This window comes from Trichechus manatus, unplaced genomic scaffold, assembly GCF_000243295.1.
Source record: "Trichechus manatus latirostris isolate Lorelei unplaced genomic scaffold, TriManLat1.0 scaffold00008, whole genome shotgun sequence".
Classification (NCBI taxonomy): Eukaryota; Metazoa; Chordata; class Mammalia; order Sirenia; family Trichechidae; genus Trichechus; species Trichechus manatus.
Window position 1 is genome coordinate 17,775,889 of NW_004443944.1, and position 17,603 is coordinate 17,793,491.

Consider the following 17,603-nt stretch of genomic DNA (forward strand, 5'->3'; position numbering starts at 1 on the left):
AAACAAAACAAAATACCTCAGGCCCCACCCCAGACCTACTGAGTCAGCATCTGCATTTTAACCAGATCCCCAGGTGATCTGCATACACATCAAGGTTTGAGAAGCGCTGGTTACAGCAGCAGTCCTGCAAAGCTGACATGATAATGATGACTTGATGTACTACAGAGTTAATGGTGGGGAAGTGAGGGTGAGGATAGAGGGGAATCCTGAAAAGCTTCCTGGAAGAGGTGGCATTTGAGCTGAGCCTTGCAGGAGGAGTAGACTTTCAGTAGGCAGAGAAATAAAGACAGGGAGCTGTAAGCAGAAGCCCTAGGGCCCCTTGTGCTGAAAAGCACAGAAGTACGGTGGTGCCTTTGGACTCCTTTGTAAAGGCAATGGGGAGCTATAGAAGGGTTGCAAGCAGGGGGTCACTGTTGGGATCTACCTCTTAGGCTGTTAGCTCTGGCTGCAGAGGAGAAGGCAGATTTCAGGGCAAGGCTGGACACAGTGAGCCTGGCCTAGGGCGAGTGAGATGTGGCTTCACGGGCCTCAGCATCTTCACCAAAGACATGGGTGTATCTTAGGGAGCAGGCCCCTCGAGGGACTGAGGGGAGGCCGAGAGGAGCCCCTGCACCAGCTTCCACCCTGCCTTCCTCCTGCCCTCCAGATCCACTCGGACTCAGACAAGGGTGACGGTGCCATCAAGTACACCATCTCAGGCGAGGGCGCTGGCACCATCTTCCTGATCGACGAGCTGACTGGTGACATCCACGCCATGGAACGCCTGGACCGCGAACAGAAAACCTTCTACACGCTGCGGGCCCAGGCCCGGGACCGTGCCACCAACCGCCTGCTGGAGCCCGAGTCGGAGTTCATCATCAAGGTGCAGGACATCAACGACAGCGAGCCCCGCTTCCTGCACGGCCCCTACATTGGCAGCGTGGCTGAGCTTTCGCCCACAGGTGGGCTCTGCTCCAGGGGTAGGGTGAGCCAGGGTGATGTGCCCTGGGAGGGGGCGGCCAGGTCCTGAGTGGGAGCCTGCTGGGGGCAGGGAGTGGTTTTTTTGGGAGGAGGGGCAGAAGAGGCAGGAACTGCTGTCAGGCAGAGGGCACAGGCGTGAGCACAGGTGCCCATATGGCTTAGGATACTCCCAGACACTGTCACATACACCCAGGCACAGCTGCACACCTGGACAAGGCCACACATGTGGACTCAGCCACATATGTGGGCGTGGTCCCTACGCAGACACAGACCCACACACGGACACAGCCACACACTCAGGCGTGGTCCTCCACCCACACACAGGCACACGCACACAGGCATGGCCATGTATCTGGACACCACCGTACACGCAAGCACAGCACCACATACAAGCTCACCTGTCCACCTGTGCCCACACCACCCACAAGCACAGCTCCACATACTGGCACAGTGTGCAGAGCCACCCCCAGGCCCACATTGACACAGCCCCTCACCCAGGCCCAGTGTCCACCTTGACACAGCCCTTCACCAGAGCCCAACTCCACGCCCAGACACGACCCCACACAGATGCAGTCACGTGTCCAGACACAGCTAGACATGGCACCCCTATAGCCACAAACAACCACAGGGACACTAGTGGAGACAAGGCCCAACTGCAAACCCAAATGTAGCTTCACACTTGCCACAGCCGCATGAAACCCCACACAGGAAACAGCCCCTCATGTAGATATCCACAGACAGCCACCTACACAGACACAGGCAAATGCCACACCCAGACATCACTGTCCTGGGCCAGCTTCATTAGCGTGCAGCCCCAGGCAGGCGTGGGCATAGCCAGGTGCAACAGCGTCCCACCAGCTTCATTCACTGCCCACAGGGAAGCCACAGCACACCAAGACCCACAATATAGGCTCCCACAGAGACAGCTGAGCCTGACACAGACTCAGACGCACACACTCAGGTAAGACGGCAAACACCCAGGGGCATTACACACACACAGTTGCACACGTAGAAAAATGCCAGGGAGCACCACCCACCAAAACACACAGCTACTAGAAGACCTCAGACACAGCCAGACTCAGAAACTCATATTCACACAGCACGGGGGAACGGAGACTGAGGGTTGGGTGAACCTGCCGTCTCCCACTGTGGAACCCCAGATGCTGTCCAACCATCAAGGCCTCACCTAGCCTGGGCTCCTGAGGCTCTGGTGGAAGCTGGAGTCATGGGGCAAGGGGTGCAAGGAGCAGCTGCCATCTCCTTCCTCACCTAAGTGTTAACCTAAGTCATCTTAGGCCACACTCCCTGTCTCCCTGTGGCCAAGGGTTCCAGGTGCCTGTCTCTCGGCCTTCAGCCCTGCAGCTGGCTGTCAGAGGCCAGAGGTGTTTGGGTTCTTGGAGGAGAGTGCAGTCGGACCCCAGCCCACCCAGGATGGCCAAATGTGGCAGACTGGTGGGTGACGAGCAGGCAGCAGTGATGGGAAAGGAGGAGGTGAACCAGAGAGAGTGGTGGGCACAAACAGATAGGGGAGAATGGGGGCAGAGGGAGAGGGCAGTGAGGGCATGTGTGGGGGTGCAGGCTAGTATACACGCACACACGGGTACACACGTGTGCCTGGTGTCCATGTGCATTCACACACGTGTGCAGATGTGCACTGTGTGGCTAGCTGAATGGCACTTTAAGGCCTGTGCATGCGTGTGACATGCCATGTGTCTGAGTGTGTTCATTCGTTCGTTTAATGAATATTTGTTAAGAACTTACTATGTGTTAAGCCTTGTTCTGGGCACTGGGGACACAGCAGTGAACAGGCAGACAAGACTCCCTTCTGTCATGGAAGGTACATTCTAGATGGGGGAGACAGGCAATAGACAAGTAAGTCAATATATCATTGATCTAGGAAGGAGGTGCCATTGAAAGACCTGAAGGAAGTGAAGGTGTGGGCCCCCGGGGAAAAGGAAACAGTTCATGCAGAGGCCCTGAGGTTGAATTCCCTCAAGGGATTTGGGGGACCAGTGTGGCTGGAGCAGAGTCAGCAAGAAGGAGACCAGCTCATACAGCCGTGCTGACCTTAGTCAGGGCTTTGCGTTCCATGTTAAGCAAGCTGGGAAGTCAGTGCAGGGTTGTGTTCAGAGGAGTGATGTGAGCTGACTGAGCTTTCACAGGATCCCATGGCCGTTCCATAAAGATTAGAATGGGGAAGGGGTCAAGGGCAGAAGCAGGTTTCCCAGTGAGGAGGATATGCAGTCACCTAGGCAGGAAATGATGGTGGTTTAGAACAAGGTGGTGCCAGTGGAGGTGTTGAAAAGAGGTCGACTTGGGGATAAATTCTGAAAGTAGAGCTGAAAGCCTTTGCCAGTGGATTGAATATAGGGTGTGAGAGAAAGAAAATTCAAGGATGGCTATCGGGATTTTGACGTGAGCAATTAGCTAGATGGAATTTCCATTTACAGAGATAGGGGACACAGTGGGAGGGACAGATGTGGGGATAGAAGTAAATCAGGAGTTTGGTTTCTGACATGCTAAGTTGGAAACACTAAGTAGCCGAGCAAAGGTCTTGAAAAAGGCAGTTGAATATATAGGTTCAGGGGAGCGGTCGGGCTGGAGAGAGAAATTTGGAAGTTGTCAGTGGCAGAAACTCATGGACTTTGAGAGCCCAATGGGAACTTAGAAATCAATTTTGCAAGTGGAGGAACAGAGGCTCGGGGGGCCAGTGACTTGTCCACGATTATGCAACAAATCAAAGGCAGTTCCAGGTCCAGCATTCCCTACCTGCTGACTCAAGCTGTGGCCCAAGAAGATATGGCCCTGCCTCCCTTCACCCAACACTGACCTGCATATTGCTGCATGGAAAGGCCAGAAAGGTGGTGAGAGATGAGGCTGGAGAAGGAAGCAGGACCATGTCTGAAGGGCTCAAGGAAAGCAGATAGCTTGGGAAAGACTTAAGGAAGTGCCATGAGCAGACTTGCGTTTTAGAAAGCTCCCTCTCTGCAGTGTGGAGAATGGATGTGGGGAAGGGGTGCCAGGTAGAGGCACAGCCCCTCTATCCACAATGGTGGCTCATCCATCTCACCTCATTCTCACGTCAACTCTGAGAGGTGCACAGGACTGATGATAGCATCCCCATTGAAAAGATGGGAACACTGAGGCTCAGAGAGAGATGTACCCACAGTCACATAGGAAGTCCATGACTGAGCAAATCACTGGGCTTGGCTCCCAGACTGTCCAGACCTTGTTTCACAGATGGTGAAACCGAGGCTGAGAGAAGGCAAAGGACTTGGCTGAGGTCCCACAGAGTCAGAGGCAGAGCCAGCCCCCAGCAGAGCCAGCTCTGTCTCCCTTCCCTCTCCCAGCCCACCAACCCTCACCTTCCACTCAGGGGAAAGTCAGGGAGAGGGACTCAATTGGGACAAGTAGGGAGGCCAGGAAGGGGAGGGAAGAAGCAGAAATTAAATTAGTTTATGTCTTTTGAGCATCTTTTTGAATGGGAAGCAATTCCGACACCAGGGTGCTTGCAGAGACTCCAGGCAGCTTTGAAAATCAGTCACAATTATGGAGCCTCCTGATCGGAGCTGGCGGGGCGGGGCCGACAAGCGGCACTAGGGCCTGGGCAGCTTCGGAGATCAGAGGGAGCAGGGACGCAGCTCAGGACATGAAAGGCAGCAGCGCTCAAAAATTAAACCACTCAGAGCTTAAAAGGGAAGGAAAGTGTGCCGGGGGCCTCCGATGAGCCACGATTCTGAGGAGGGGCACACCAGCCAGGCTGAGCTGGGTGTAGAAAACAGGTCTTGAGCCGACAGTCAGAAGGCCTAGCTCCCCATGTGACTTTGGGCAAGTCCCCACCCCTCTTTGGGCCCCAAGTTCCCTTCTGAGCTTTGAGGGAGTTCATGCATTTGGCACATGTTTATTGGGTGCCTACTATGTGCCCTGGTGGCGTAGTGGTTAAGTGCTGTGGCTGCTAACCAAAAGGTCAGAAGTTTAAATCCACTAAGCATTCCTTGGGAACTCTATGGGGCAGTTCTTCTCTGTCCTATAGGGTCGCTGTGAGTCAGAATTGACTCGACGGCAATGGGTTTGGCTTGGACTATGTGCCAGGCACTATTCCTTGCATTAAGGATTCTTAGGAAGCCTGAATACTAGTGCAGGGAGACAGAAGTAAAGAAATTAGTGAGCAAATATATAATATGGCAGGTAGTGTAAGTGCCATGAAGGACAAGGAAATCGGGAGTGATATTGAGGGAGTGCTGTTTTAGGTAGAGAGATCAAGGAATGTCTCTCTTGTTTTATAAGAGGACATTTGAACAAAGGTCTGAAGAAACTAAGGAGCTGTCTAAAACAGTGGTTTTCAAACGTTATTGTGCATCCAGATTACCTGGAGAGCTTGTTAAAACACAGTTTGCTGGACCTCACCCCCATAATTTATGATTCAGTATGTCTGGGGTGGTGCCCGAGAGTTTGCATTTCTAACAAGTTCCCAGGGGATGCCGATGCTGCTGGTCTGGAGACCACGCTTTGAGAACCATGAAGCTAGAAGAAGAGTGTTCCAGGCAGATGCGATAGCAAGTGCAAAGATCCTCAGGCAGCATGTGTTTATCATGTTTGCAGAATTGCCCGGAGGCCAGCAAATGAGGGGGAGAGCATCTCATGAGGTCAGATGAGGTACTAGAAGCTGGATCACATAGGACTTTGTAGCCATTGAAAGGTTTCCATTGTGCTGTGAGTGAGATGGGAAGCAGAGGAGTGGCATGATCCAACTTGTATTTTAAAAGGATGATTTGTTGGCTGCCATATTGAAAATAGAGTGTAGGGGGCTCGTTTGGAAGTAGGGAGAACTATGAGGAGGCAACTGCCATTGTTCAGGCAAGAAGTGATAGTGTCTTGGACCAGAGTAGGAAGTAAGAAGAGATTTGGGATTCTGGATGTACTTTGAAGGTAGAGCCAACAGAGTTTGTGAGGAATTGTGTGTGTGGAATGAGAGAGAGAGGAGTCATGGATGACGCTGAGGTTTTTGGCCTGAGCAACTGGCTGGATGTAGCTATTGAGAGCGGAATGCACCAGAAAGAGCAGATTTGCAGCACACAATTCAGAATTCAATTTTGGAGATTTTAAGATTAAGACATCTACTGGAAATCCAAGTGGAGATGTCAAAGGAACAGTTGGATCTGTGAGTCTGGAGATCAGGAGAGAGAACAAGGCTAGAGATACAACTTTGGAAGTCATCAGGAGAGAGATGGAATTTAAAGCTGGAGGTTGGATCAGCTCACCAAGGGAGTGAGTTTTGATAGAGAAGAGTTTGATCTCTTGATGCAGGGAGACCAGATCCCTCCCCTAGGGTGTCATGATCTGACCAGTGGACAGTGAGAGGATTTCACTGGGCTCCCACACCCAGTTTAACTCCATCCACTTATTGCCAACTATGTACAAGACATTGGACTTGGCACTGTTAAGGATGCAGAAATGAGAAGTTCAATTCAACACACATTTATTAGCTGCTACTTTATTCTGGGCACTGCAGGGGATGTAAAGATAAGTAATTAAATTAAACCCACAAATGTTTATTAGCACCCATTATATACAAGGCCTCCAGTGTACTTGGCTCTGTAGGGATTACAAAGATGAGTCACCAACTTAGGAAACATCTATTCGCACCTGCTTTATACATAGCCCCACAGGGGTAGAAAAATAAGTTGTTGTTGTTCTTGTTAGCTGCCATTGAGTCAGCTCCCAACTCAAGACAATCCCATGCACAACAGAAAGAAATGCTGCCCAATTCTGTGTCATCTTCATGATCAGTTGTGAATCAGACTATTGGGCTCCATAGGGTTTTCATTGGCTGATTTTTCAGAAGTAGATTACCAGGCCTTTCTTCCTAGTCTGTCTTAGTTTGGAAGCTCTGCTGAAACCTGTTCAGGATCAGAGTAACATGAAACCACCACTGACAGATGGGAGGTGGCTGCATATGAGGTGCCTTGTCAAGAAGTTGAACTGGGACTCCCACATGGAAGGAGAGGATTCTACTACTGAACCATCAATAGAATTCAGAAAAATAAGTAGCTACTTTCAATTCAATTCAGTAAATATGTATTAGTGCCTACTGTGTACATGGCACTTTGCTATGTATGTGAGGATGCAAAGATAAGCAAGACATGGCTCTGACCTCAAAGTGGTAGCAGATCAGTTTCATCTCTTGTGCCAACGCTAATCACTTGGTGGTGGCTACAGGGCTGTGTTAAGAAGGAGTGTGAGCCTCATTCAGGCTCAGCGGAAAAGAATGCTGCAATTGATTAGTGATGTCTGCTGTGAGCAAAGGGAGGAGAATATGGCAGCACATATGCCATAGAGTTGACATTGCTGGACTACAGGGTTGGGGCTCAACAGACTGTGGAAATGAGCAGGGGCCCTGCTGCAGCTTCTTTGCCATGTATTCCAATTCCTCTGTGAGTAGCATCTTTAATAGATGGAAAAAGACTGTTTTGTAGTGTAGCCTGCACTTGTTGGGACGTTCGCTAAATAATAGCTATCAGCCAACACTGCTTTCTCAGAGCTGTTTTCCTTTATTCTCACAATCCTGGGAAATAAGCAGGGCAGGTATTACTGTTGTCATTTTACTGATTAGGAAATAAATGCAAAGAGAGATAAAGTGAGTTGCCTGAGGTTCCACAGAAAGAACTGGAGCCAGAACCAGACCCAGAACCTGGAACCAGTGCTCGAGTTACTTGACCCTGTGTGCATAGCTTCCTTGGGGGATGCAGTCATGATGTATATTTAGCTTGCACAGGACTTTACGGCTTGCAAAGCACTTTTACATCCCTAATCTCATTTCATCATCCCAGGAGCTCTCCTGGGATGAGTATTGACACCCCCACTTTACAACTGGGGAAACTGAGGCTCAAAGACGGGAAGGGAAATAAAATTAGGAGAGTGCACTGATTCCCAAATCCAGTGCTTGGGACGTGGCAGAGGGCAGAGAGGAAAGGAGGAAGACAGGAGGCAGTGTGTTCCCCCATGCCTCATTTGGGGCAGGCAGCTACAGGCTGGGAACCTCCAATTGTCCTGTTTTCAGCCAGAGAGAGAAAGAGTGTGGCTCAGCAGCCCTCAGGCCCAAGCCAGGAATCAATCGCTGGCCTCTGCAGAGACAACTTCTAAAGATGTTTTTAATTAAAGTCCAGGAAGATCTATATGTGCAGTATCTCCTCACCTAGCAACAGCACTGGCTCTCACCACCCGGCTTGGGGGAACAGGACAGGAGGCTTCTGGTGGGGGTAGGTGGCAGGGAGGAGCAGACGTCCTAGCCCTCAGGAGAGTGGCCCTTGGCTCAGGTAATCTGGATAGGGAGGACTGTATCCAGGCTTCTCTTTGTTTTCTTCATCAATAAATCATTCAACAAACACGAGCACCCTTCTCTATGCCCAGCTCTGTGCATGTGTGGCACTGGGCTACAAAGGTGGGACAGCCACCAGCCTGCCCTCAAGTGACTAGTGCATAGCAGGTGCTCTGTAGTTGTTGGGTGAATAACAGAATTATAAGCAAAAAAGGTTTACTTTCTGCAGCTGGCACAGTGATGCTATTGCAGACACTTAGAGTGTTGCTGTCCCAAACAAAGAGGTCACCAGACTACTGAACCGAGGGCTCCATTTACGTGTTGAGAGGGGCAAAGAGCTTATGGGTCTCAATTTGAAGTGGTAGGAGAGTCCTTTCTTTTGGGGGGGGGACATATTAGATCCCCATACACACACTGTGTTTTATTGACTATGCAAAGGCATTTGACTGTGTGGATCATAACAAATTATGGATAACATTGCGAAGAACGGAAGTTCCAGAACACTTGATTGTGCCCATGCACAACCTGTACATAGACCAAGAGGCAGCCATTAGAACAGAACAAGGGGATATTGCATGGTTTAAAATCAGGAAAGATGTGTATCAGAGTTGCATCCTTCCATCATACTTATTCAATCAGTATGCTGAGCAAATCCAAGAAGCTGGACTATATGAAGAAGAATGTGGCATCAAGATTGGAGGAAGACTCATTAACAACCTGCAATATGCAGATGACACAACCTTCCTTGCTGAAAGTGAAGAGGACTTGAAGTGCTTACTGATGATCAAAGACTACAGCCTTCAATATGGATTACACCTCAACATAAAGAAAACAAAAATCCTCAGAACTGTACCAACGAGCAACATCCTGATAAATGGAGAAAAGATGGAAGTTGTCAAGGATTTTGCTTTACTTGGATCCACAATCAATGCCCAGGAAAGCAGCAGTCAAGAAATCAAACAACGTATTGCATTGGGCAAATCTGCTGCAAAAGACCTCTTTAAAGTGTTCAAAAGCAAAGATGTCATTTTGAGGACTAAAGTGCCCCTGACCCAAGCCATGGTATTTTCAATTGCCTCATATGCATGTGAAAGATGGACAGTGAATAAGGAAGACCAAAGAAGAGTTGATGCCTTTGAATTCTGGTGTTGGCAAAGAATATTGACTATACCATGGACTGCCAGAAGAATGGACAAATCTGTCTTGGAACAAGTACAGCCAGAATGCCCTTTAGAAGTAAGGATGGCAAGACTTCATCTCAGGTACTTTGGACATGTTATCAGGAGGGACCGGTCCTTGGAGAAGGACATCATTCTTGGTAAAGTAGAGGGTCAGCGAAACAGAGGAAGACCCCTAATGAGATGGATTGACACAGTGGCTGCAACAGTGGGCTCAAGCATAACAATGATTGTGAGGATGGTGCAGGACCAGGCAGTGTTTCATTCTGTTGTACATAGGGAGTCGGAACCAACTCGATGGCACCTAACAACACACACTCTGGGTTGCCTGGAAGGGCAAGTCCATGCCGGGATCCATAAGGAAAGAAAGTGAGGGGAAGGTGTTCTGGTGTTCCCTGGAGAATGGAGAAGTGGGTGTTTGCAATGTAGGGGGTCTCCCACCCCACTGAGCCAAATACTGCCTTTCTTCTTGCCCTCCTCCCATTCTCTCTCCCCTTGCTCTGTATCATCTGTGTCTCTGTTCCATTTTTCTCTGACTCTGTTTCTATATATTTCTACTTTCCTGCTCTATCTCTGCATTTCTGTCTCTTTCCATCTGTCTGGCTGTCTCTGTCCCACTTTCTGTCTGGCTCTATGTATCTCTGTCACTCTGACCCTCATCTCTTTGTCTCTGTACTCATTTCTCTGTCTCTGGGTACCTTTGTTTTCCTTCTTTCTCTCTGTCCCTCTGCCCATTGTTTCTGTCCCTCGTTTTCCTGTCTCTGACCCACTTTCTCTCCCCATCTCTTTGTGCCACCTTCTCTGTCCCTTGTCTCTGAACCTGCCCCCTCCCCCACTCGCCTTCGACCTCCCCTCCTTCCCAGCCTTGTTCCTGCATCCCTGGTGTGTCATTCATCTGCGTTAGGCTGCCCTGACTGAGTGGCTGGAAGTGGGGTTGAGGCCAGCCCAGTGAGCCTGTATTATAAGTGATGATCAAAGAGGGAGTTGGGGAGGGTGGTAAGGGGGAGGTTGAGAGGGGACTTGTTTCCTGTGTCATCTGAGTGTTCCGGGGGAATTGAAAAGTGGTTTTTAATTTTTAATAGAAAGCATTCCGAGCAGTTCTGGCAGCAGCAGTGGGTGGGACTCATTTTTTATAAATGTTTGAGAAGCTAAATGTGAGCCAAGGGTTTCCCCAGGCCCAGCAGGGCGGCAGTGGGAGGTAGAGAAGAGGCAGGATGATAATAATTACGAACATCTTCGTAATAATGACACTTGGTCACCTTGGTTGAAGACTGTTCTTTTCCAGAGTGCTTCACCTCTTTTGTCTCATTAAGGGGCCTTCCATAACCCAGGGAGATGAGAGGGATAAAGCGTTATCTGCATTTCACAGAAGGGGAACTGAGGCCCAGACAGGTCAGGGAGTTTTCCCACAGCCACACCAAGAGCCGAGAACAGGGCTGGAATGAGCATTTATTTCCTCAGTCCCTGAGCTCCACTCCCCACAGTGCCACCCCCTCCCTGAGTCATCTGGGGCACCTCCTGGGGGTTCTGGAGCCCCAGTCTGGGACTCAGTTGCACCTCACAAATAATGAGGGCAACGGGAGAAGAAAGGAAAGAATTCTGTCCTGAGAGCCAGGGCATGGGTCCAATTCTGACTTCATGACAAACCTTGTCAGAGCCACCCAGGTAAACCAGAAATGAGAAGTAGACAAGCCTCCTTCCTTCTGATGTTGGTGCTCAGGGGTCTTCTACTTGGGGCCAAGGGCCCAGCCCCAGGTGCCTTCTGACCATACAGAGACAGGGTAAAGGAATGAATTCCCATTGAGCACCCACTACATGCCCAGTTTCACCAGCCACTTAAATCCCTCATCTCTAACCCTCATAGCAGAGCGGGCCCCTCTAATATTACAGGTTAGGAAGCAAGTCAGACAGGAGAAAGACTAGGTCCAGGGCACACGATGAGGAAGCAGTGGGATTTGAATGTATGGAAGTGTGGGGGCATCTGCTCTCAGGAGTGTCTGACTCCTCACGCTCACTTTACCTGTGAGAAGGATAGCTGACTTGGTGGCCTGAGTCATCCTTGTTACTTCCTTCTATGTATCAGTCACAGTACAGGCACAGGGGGTCTGGGGTGGGTGACATGACAGCTATTCAGACCTGGGTTTGACTTTTTCCCATCACTTAATATGTGACCTTGGGAAGGTCACGAACCCCTCTGTAACTCAGTTTCCTCATCATACCAGTGAAGGGTTGAGTCTAGGACAGCAGTTCTCAGCCCGGGATACACTTAGAATCACTCTGGGAGCTTGTAAAAACACCTTTTTCCACCTCCACCTCCAGAGAGTCCTATTTCGTTGATCTGGGGTGGGACTCAGCATGTTTTATTTTAAAGCTCCCAGGAGATTCTACTGTGCAGCCAGCTTGAGAACCACTCGTTTCTGGGCCTCCAAGGACCAGCTTTGCCAGTTCTTACATTCCACATGGATCGCTGGGCCCTGAGATCCTGTTTACCTAGGAATCAGCTACAGACACCCTTCTTTTCCAGGCTGAGCTCAGAACCTTAACCCCAGCTAGCAAAGGGGCTGGGTGTCAGCACCATGGACAGCGAGCTGCTCCTCCTAGCCAGCCGCTTGAACCTGTCAGGGAGGGAGAGTCCTGAACCCAGCTCCCTGGCCTTCCCCTTCTCTTCCCTCCTCCTTTCTCTGATTTTTCTCTCTCTCACTCGCCCATCTTCTTCTGCTATCCACGCTCTTCTCCCACCTATAAGGCAGGATACACTGAGTTTTGACATCAGAAAGACCTGGGTTTGAATCCTGCCTCTCCTACTTCCTTGCTCGGTGAACTTGTTACTTAACTTCACTCAGCCTTCATTTCCTCATCTGTAAAGTGGAAATTTTAATAGAATTTACTTCAAGGCTTTATTCTATAAATTCCATGAGATAATATACATAAAGGGCTTATCATAGTATCTAGCACAAAATAGTTATTCACTATATGGTAACTGTCATTATCATGGAGTCCTGGCGGTGCGGGTGGTTAAGAGCTTGGCTGCTAACCAAAAGGTCAGCAATTCAAATCCACCAGGTGCTCCTTGGAAACCCTATGGGGCAGTTCTACTCTGTCCTATAGCGTCGCTGTGAATCGGAATCAACTCAACGGCAATGGATTTGGTTTTTTTGGTTGATCATTGTCATTGAGTGAGGCACTGGTGGTTTAGTGGTAGAATTCTCACCTTCCATGCAGGAGACCAGGTTTGATTCCCAGCCTATGCACTTCAGGCACAGCCACCACTTGTCTGTCAGCTAAGGCTTGTGTGTTGCTATGATGCTGAACAGATTTCAGCAGAGCTTTCAGACTAAGATGGACTAGGAAGAAGGGCCTGGCCATCTACTACTGAAAATCAGCCAGTGAAAACCCTATGGATCACAGCGGTTGGATCCAATCATGGGGATGGCTCAGGACTGGGCAGCGTTTTGTTCTGTTGTGCATGGAGTAGCCATGAGTGAGGGCCAACTCCATAGCAGCTAATCACAACAACATCATTATCATTATTGTTGAATTAAAAAATTTAAAAAAAAACAAACAAACCCATTACTGTTGAGTCGATTCCAACTCATAGCGACCCTATAGGACAGAATAGAACTGCCTCATAGGGTTTCTAAGGAGCAGCTGGTGGATTCAAACCACTAACCTTTTGGTTAAGCAGCTGAGCTCTTAACCACTGTGCTACCACGATGCAATTCATTATTAATTCATATTTTCACCCTTGACCATGCATAGACATTTCCTCAGCTGTAAAATGGGAGAGATGCAGTGGTGTTGCTCATACCAGCTCACAAGAGCCCAAAATTGATTTTCAGGATTTTTGTGAGCCAGTAGATGTCCCACTGGTAGCTTGAACATGTCCATGGTGGAGTATTTACACCACAGAAATCAGCAAACACTACAAAGCAGGGGTTCCCCCCACAAAGCCAATGACTAAACATTTTCCAGCATGCCACTGCATCTACATTGTGGAGTGGGTGCGAGAACTGAAGGAGAGATGGGACACGATGATGCATTGCAACATGTAAACTGCCAAACCTAGGGAGGTGACCCTGAAGTGGCCGCACAGCAGCCACAAGCCTGGCACCTTTTTGTCTGCCAATTCTGGGGAACTGCTGACTTGTAAAGAAGGTGGGAGGGGGTGTGTGGCCTGAGGAAGCCATTCCCCTGGGGCCCCGGGCGCTGGTGGTGAATCACTGACCCTTCACCATCCCACGTGTCGCCATTAACTGTAACGGCTGCAATAAAAAATCCCGGATTGGGGAACTGATTCCTTCATCCTCTTGGGAGTCCCTGGGTTGCAGCCAGAGAGAGAGCGAGAGAGAGCTCAGCTGGGTCCCTGGGGAGACACTCAGCCCAGCATTGTGCCTTGCCCAGGGGGTGGGGGGAACATCTCGGAGGAGTGTCAGGGAGACCCTTTCTCATAACAGTTTCAACAGCCACGATTTATTGACCATGAGCCTGATGCTTTATGTATCTCCTCCCATTTTAATACCTCTGTGAGAAAGGCACGATTGTGCCATTGTATACTGCCTGAGATGACAACAACTTGCATTTATTGAGTTCTTAGCATGAGCCAGACGCTGGCCTCGGTGCTGAACATGGAAATCTATTTGAACTCTCACAATGATCCCAGGAGTTTGATGGTGCTGTTACCCTGTTTCACAAATGAGAAAATTGAGGCACAGAGGGGTTCATGACATGCCCAAGGTCAAACAGTTACTAAGTGGCAGAGCCATCACTGATTGTGACTCTGTCCACCAGGCCACCATCCCCAGAGTCACTGTGCCCGTGCTAACACTAGCACCCAGAAGGGCTTTGGCATCAGTGAGTCCTGGGTTCAAATCCCACCACTTTGTCACTGTGTGCCCTGAGTCTCACTTTTTCCCCTGTGACCTGTTTCTTCACCTGTAATATTAGAGGGGCCCAGTCTGTTCCCAGAGACGCTATGAGGGTTACAGATGAGGGATTTAAGTGGCTAGTACAGCTGGGCATGGAGCGAATCTTCAATAGGAGTTCATTCCTTTCCTCTCTGTATGGTCAGGAGGCACCTGGGGCTGTGCCCTTGGCCCTGAGTAGAAGACCCCTGGGCACCAGCATCAGGAGGGAGGGGGCTTGCCAACCTCTTTTTCTCGCTTCTCCAGGCAACTCACATGGTTGACATGGAGCTGGATCTGCCAGAGAGAGAAGCGCATTGCAGGGCCGGTTTAGGAGGCTCAAGCTGGGAGGGGGGACCCAGAGAGCGAAATGAGAAATGCAAAAGAGTGAAAAATAAATACATGTGTCTGTCTGGAATGATCGAGGGCCTCAGGCTGGGGGCGGGAGAGGCAGGCAGCAGGCTGGGCTTAGCAGAATTGCTGCGGTAGCACTTCCAGACTTTCACTCATTAGCCAGGCAGCGAACTGGCCTCACCTCCCAGCATGCAACCTGCTGGCCTGGAGAGCCCAACCCTGGCCCTGGAGGGCCCCATCCAGACCCTCAGCAGGCCTAGGCCCCACCACACCCCAGAAAGACACTCAGTAGAGGGCATCTCCCTGAAGTGGGGTCTGAATCTTATCCTCCCATGGGTCGTAGTCTGAGCCCCAAGACCCCCTCTTTGGCACTGCACCTTACTCCTCCTCTCTGGGAAGGTCCAGATGGACCAGACAGCTTTGCTGGACCCTCCATCTGACCCGTCCCCCAACCCCACCGCCGCTCAGTCCAGCCTCACATCCCGAGCCCTGCTTTCGTCAAATTGAACATGATGTCAAATTAGAGCCATCTCTGGGACAGGCTGAGAGAAGCTCCCAGTTTAATGAGGCAGCGTCGAAAATCAATAACTTAATTGCCGCCATTTGATGGACTTTTATCCAATTTATACTCTCCCCAGCAGCCTACGTGTGGAGCATAAGGAGAAGTTGGGGGGAGGCTGCCTGGACACCCAGAAGGAGGGGCAAGGAGAACACCAGTGTCCACAGCTATCTACTTCCCAAAGGGAAAGGGGGTGCTGCTGTCCTCCTGCCCTGGGGCCCCGGGGCCGGGAGGCTCTGGGCTCTGAACCCCGCAAGGAACTCTGTTGCCCCTCAGGGGCAGGAGGAGGCAGACGTCCCTATGGGGGAGTCCCTTGAGGAATCAGAGGGGGCCGGGATAGGTAAAAAGATAGCTGCACTGGGAGTCAGGTGCCCCTCAGGGCCAGGAGGGGGTAGACGTCCCCGTGGGAAGGGGTCCCTTGAGGAGTCAGAGGGGCCCGGGATAGGTAAACAGTTACCTGCACTGGCTCCACCTCTGACTGTGATGACCTTAAGTGACAGGGTGAAAGAGATGGTTGCCACCACCCATTGAAAGAGCCCTGGTGGCACAATGGTTAAGCGCTTGGCTGCTAACAAAAAGACTGGCAGTTGTTTGAAGCCACCCAGCAGCTCCTTGGGGGAAAGACCTGACGATCTGCTCCCCTCAAGATTACAGCCTAGGAGACCCTATGGGGCAGTTCTACTCGGTCACATGGGTCACTATGGGTCAAAAATCGACTCAGTGGACCTGACAACAACAACCACCTCTTGAGACACTGCTCTGAGCCCTGAGTTTAAATACATTCCCTCAACCTGGGGAACCGAGGACTAGGATCACCCTCGTTTTGCTGAAGAGGAAACTGAGATTTGTGAGCCTGCCCCTGAAGTGAGATTGGAATCCAGCTCGGACTCCATGGCCAACTTCGTGCCACTAGGAAGGCTGCCAGTCAGGAAGCCGGGTGGGGACTGGGAGGGGGCTGGCCTCAATGACCGCCAGTCTCGGCCTCCTCTCCCAGCTTCCCTAGGGTGGGGAGAGGTGGGGGCGAAGGGAGCAACGGCCCCAGCTGACCCTGTCTTGCTTGGTTCCCTGGGCCTAGGTACGTCGGTGATGCAGGTGATGGCCTCAGATGCGGATGACCCCACGTACGGCAGCAGCGCTCGGCTGGTGTACAGCGTGCTGGATGGCGAGCACCACTTCACCGTGGACCCCAAAACCGGTGAGGGGCGGGACCAGGCCAAAGGGGCGGGGCCTGGCTAAAAGGTCGGGGGCCGGAGGTGGTGATGCTAGAGGGGCGCGGCCGGGAGCTGGACCTGGGGCGGGGCTAGAGGGGAGGGGCCTGAAGGGAACCTGAGGGGCGAAGTCAGGGGGCGGGGCCGGGGGCGGGCCTAGGACCGTAGCCTCCTCTCAGCCCTCCGGATCAAGTCCCTCCAAACAGCGCTGCGGTTGCGGCGGAAATGAGACAAGGAAGCGTCTTGTACACTCCAGAAGACCCCACGGTCAGGGGGTGAGGCAGCCAGGCAAGAAGAGGAAAGGTCTGAGGAACAGAAAACGACTGGGGAGGGGATCTGTAAGGGTTACAGAAAGACAAAAAGTCAGGAGACAGCAGCCCTGAGCGCCCTGAAAGGACCTCAGAAGTCTGAGCTAAGCGGCCCCACATGTCCTGGGAGCTAAATTGAGGCAGGCTTGTCCACAGCCCTTAGGGGTCATCAGTATAGTTTGGGGGGGCGCCAGGTGAAGGGCACCTTTTTTTGGCTTTAACAAACGGAAGCTTATTCTCTCACAGTCTAGTAGGTTGAGAGTCTGAATTCAGGGTGCCAGCTCCAGGGAAAGGCTTTCTCTCTCTGTTGGCTTTGGGGGAAGGTCCCTGTCATCAATCTTCCCCGGTTGAGGAGCTTCTCAGTACAGGGACCCTGGGTCCAAAGGACACGCTATTCTCCTGACTCGTTTCTTGGTGGTATGAGGTTTCCCTGTCTCTCTGCTCACTTCTCAGATATCTCAAAAGAGATTGACTTAAGACAAAATCTAATCTTGTAGATTGAGTCCTGCCTCATTGACATAACTGCCTCTAATCCTACCTCATTAACATCATAGAGGTAAGATTTACAACACATAGATGACAACATCAGAGGACAAAATGGTGGACAATCACATAATGCTGTGAATCATGGACTAGCCAAGTTGACACACATTTTGGGGGGACATAATTCAATCCATAATAACAACAAAAGGAAACAGTGCCCGGTCCTGCTAAATCCTCACAATCTTTGCTATGTTTGAGACCATTGTTGCAGCCACTGTGCCAATCCATCTTATTGAGGGTCTTCTTTTTTCGATGACCCTGTGCTTTACCAAGC

At 50.8% G+C, this 17,603-nt stretch overlaps 1 protein-coding gene across 1 annotated transcript in view; it reads left to right on the top strand.

The window, feature by feature from the left end:
• The window catches only part of CDH22 (cadherin 22), a 125,971-nt gene that overhangs the window by 56,309 nt on the left and 52,059 nt on the right, over window positions 1-17,603 (top strand). Inside the window, exons 3-4 of the mRNA XM_012558633.1 lie at window positions 647-941; window positions 16,346-16,465. Coding sequence (XP_012414087.1) covers window positions 647-941; window positions 16,346-16,465 — 415 coding nt within the window. The remainder of the gene's footprint in view (window positions 1-646; window positions 942-16,345; window positions 16,466-17,603) is intronic.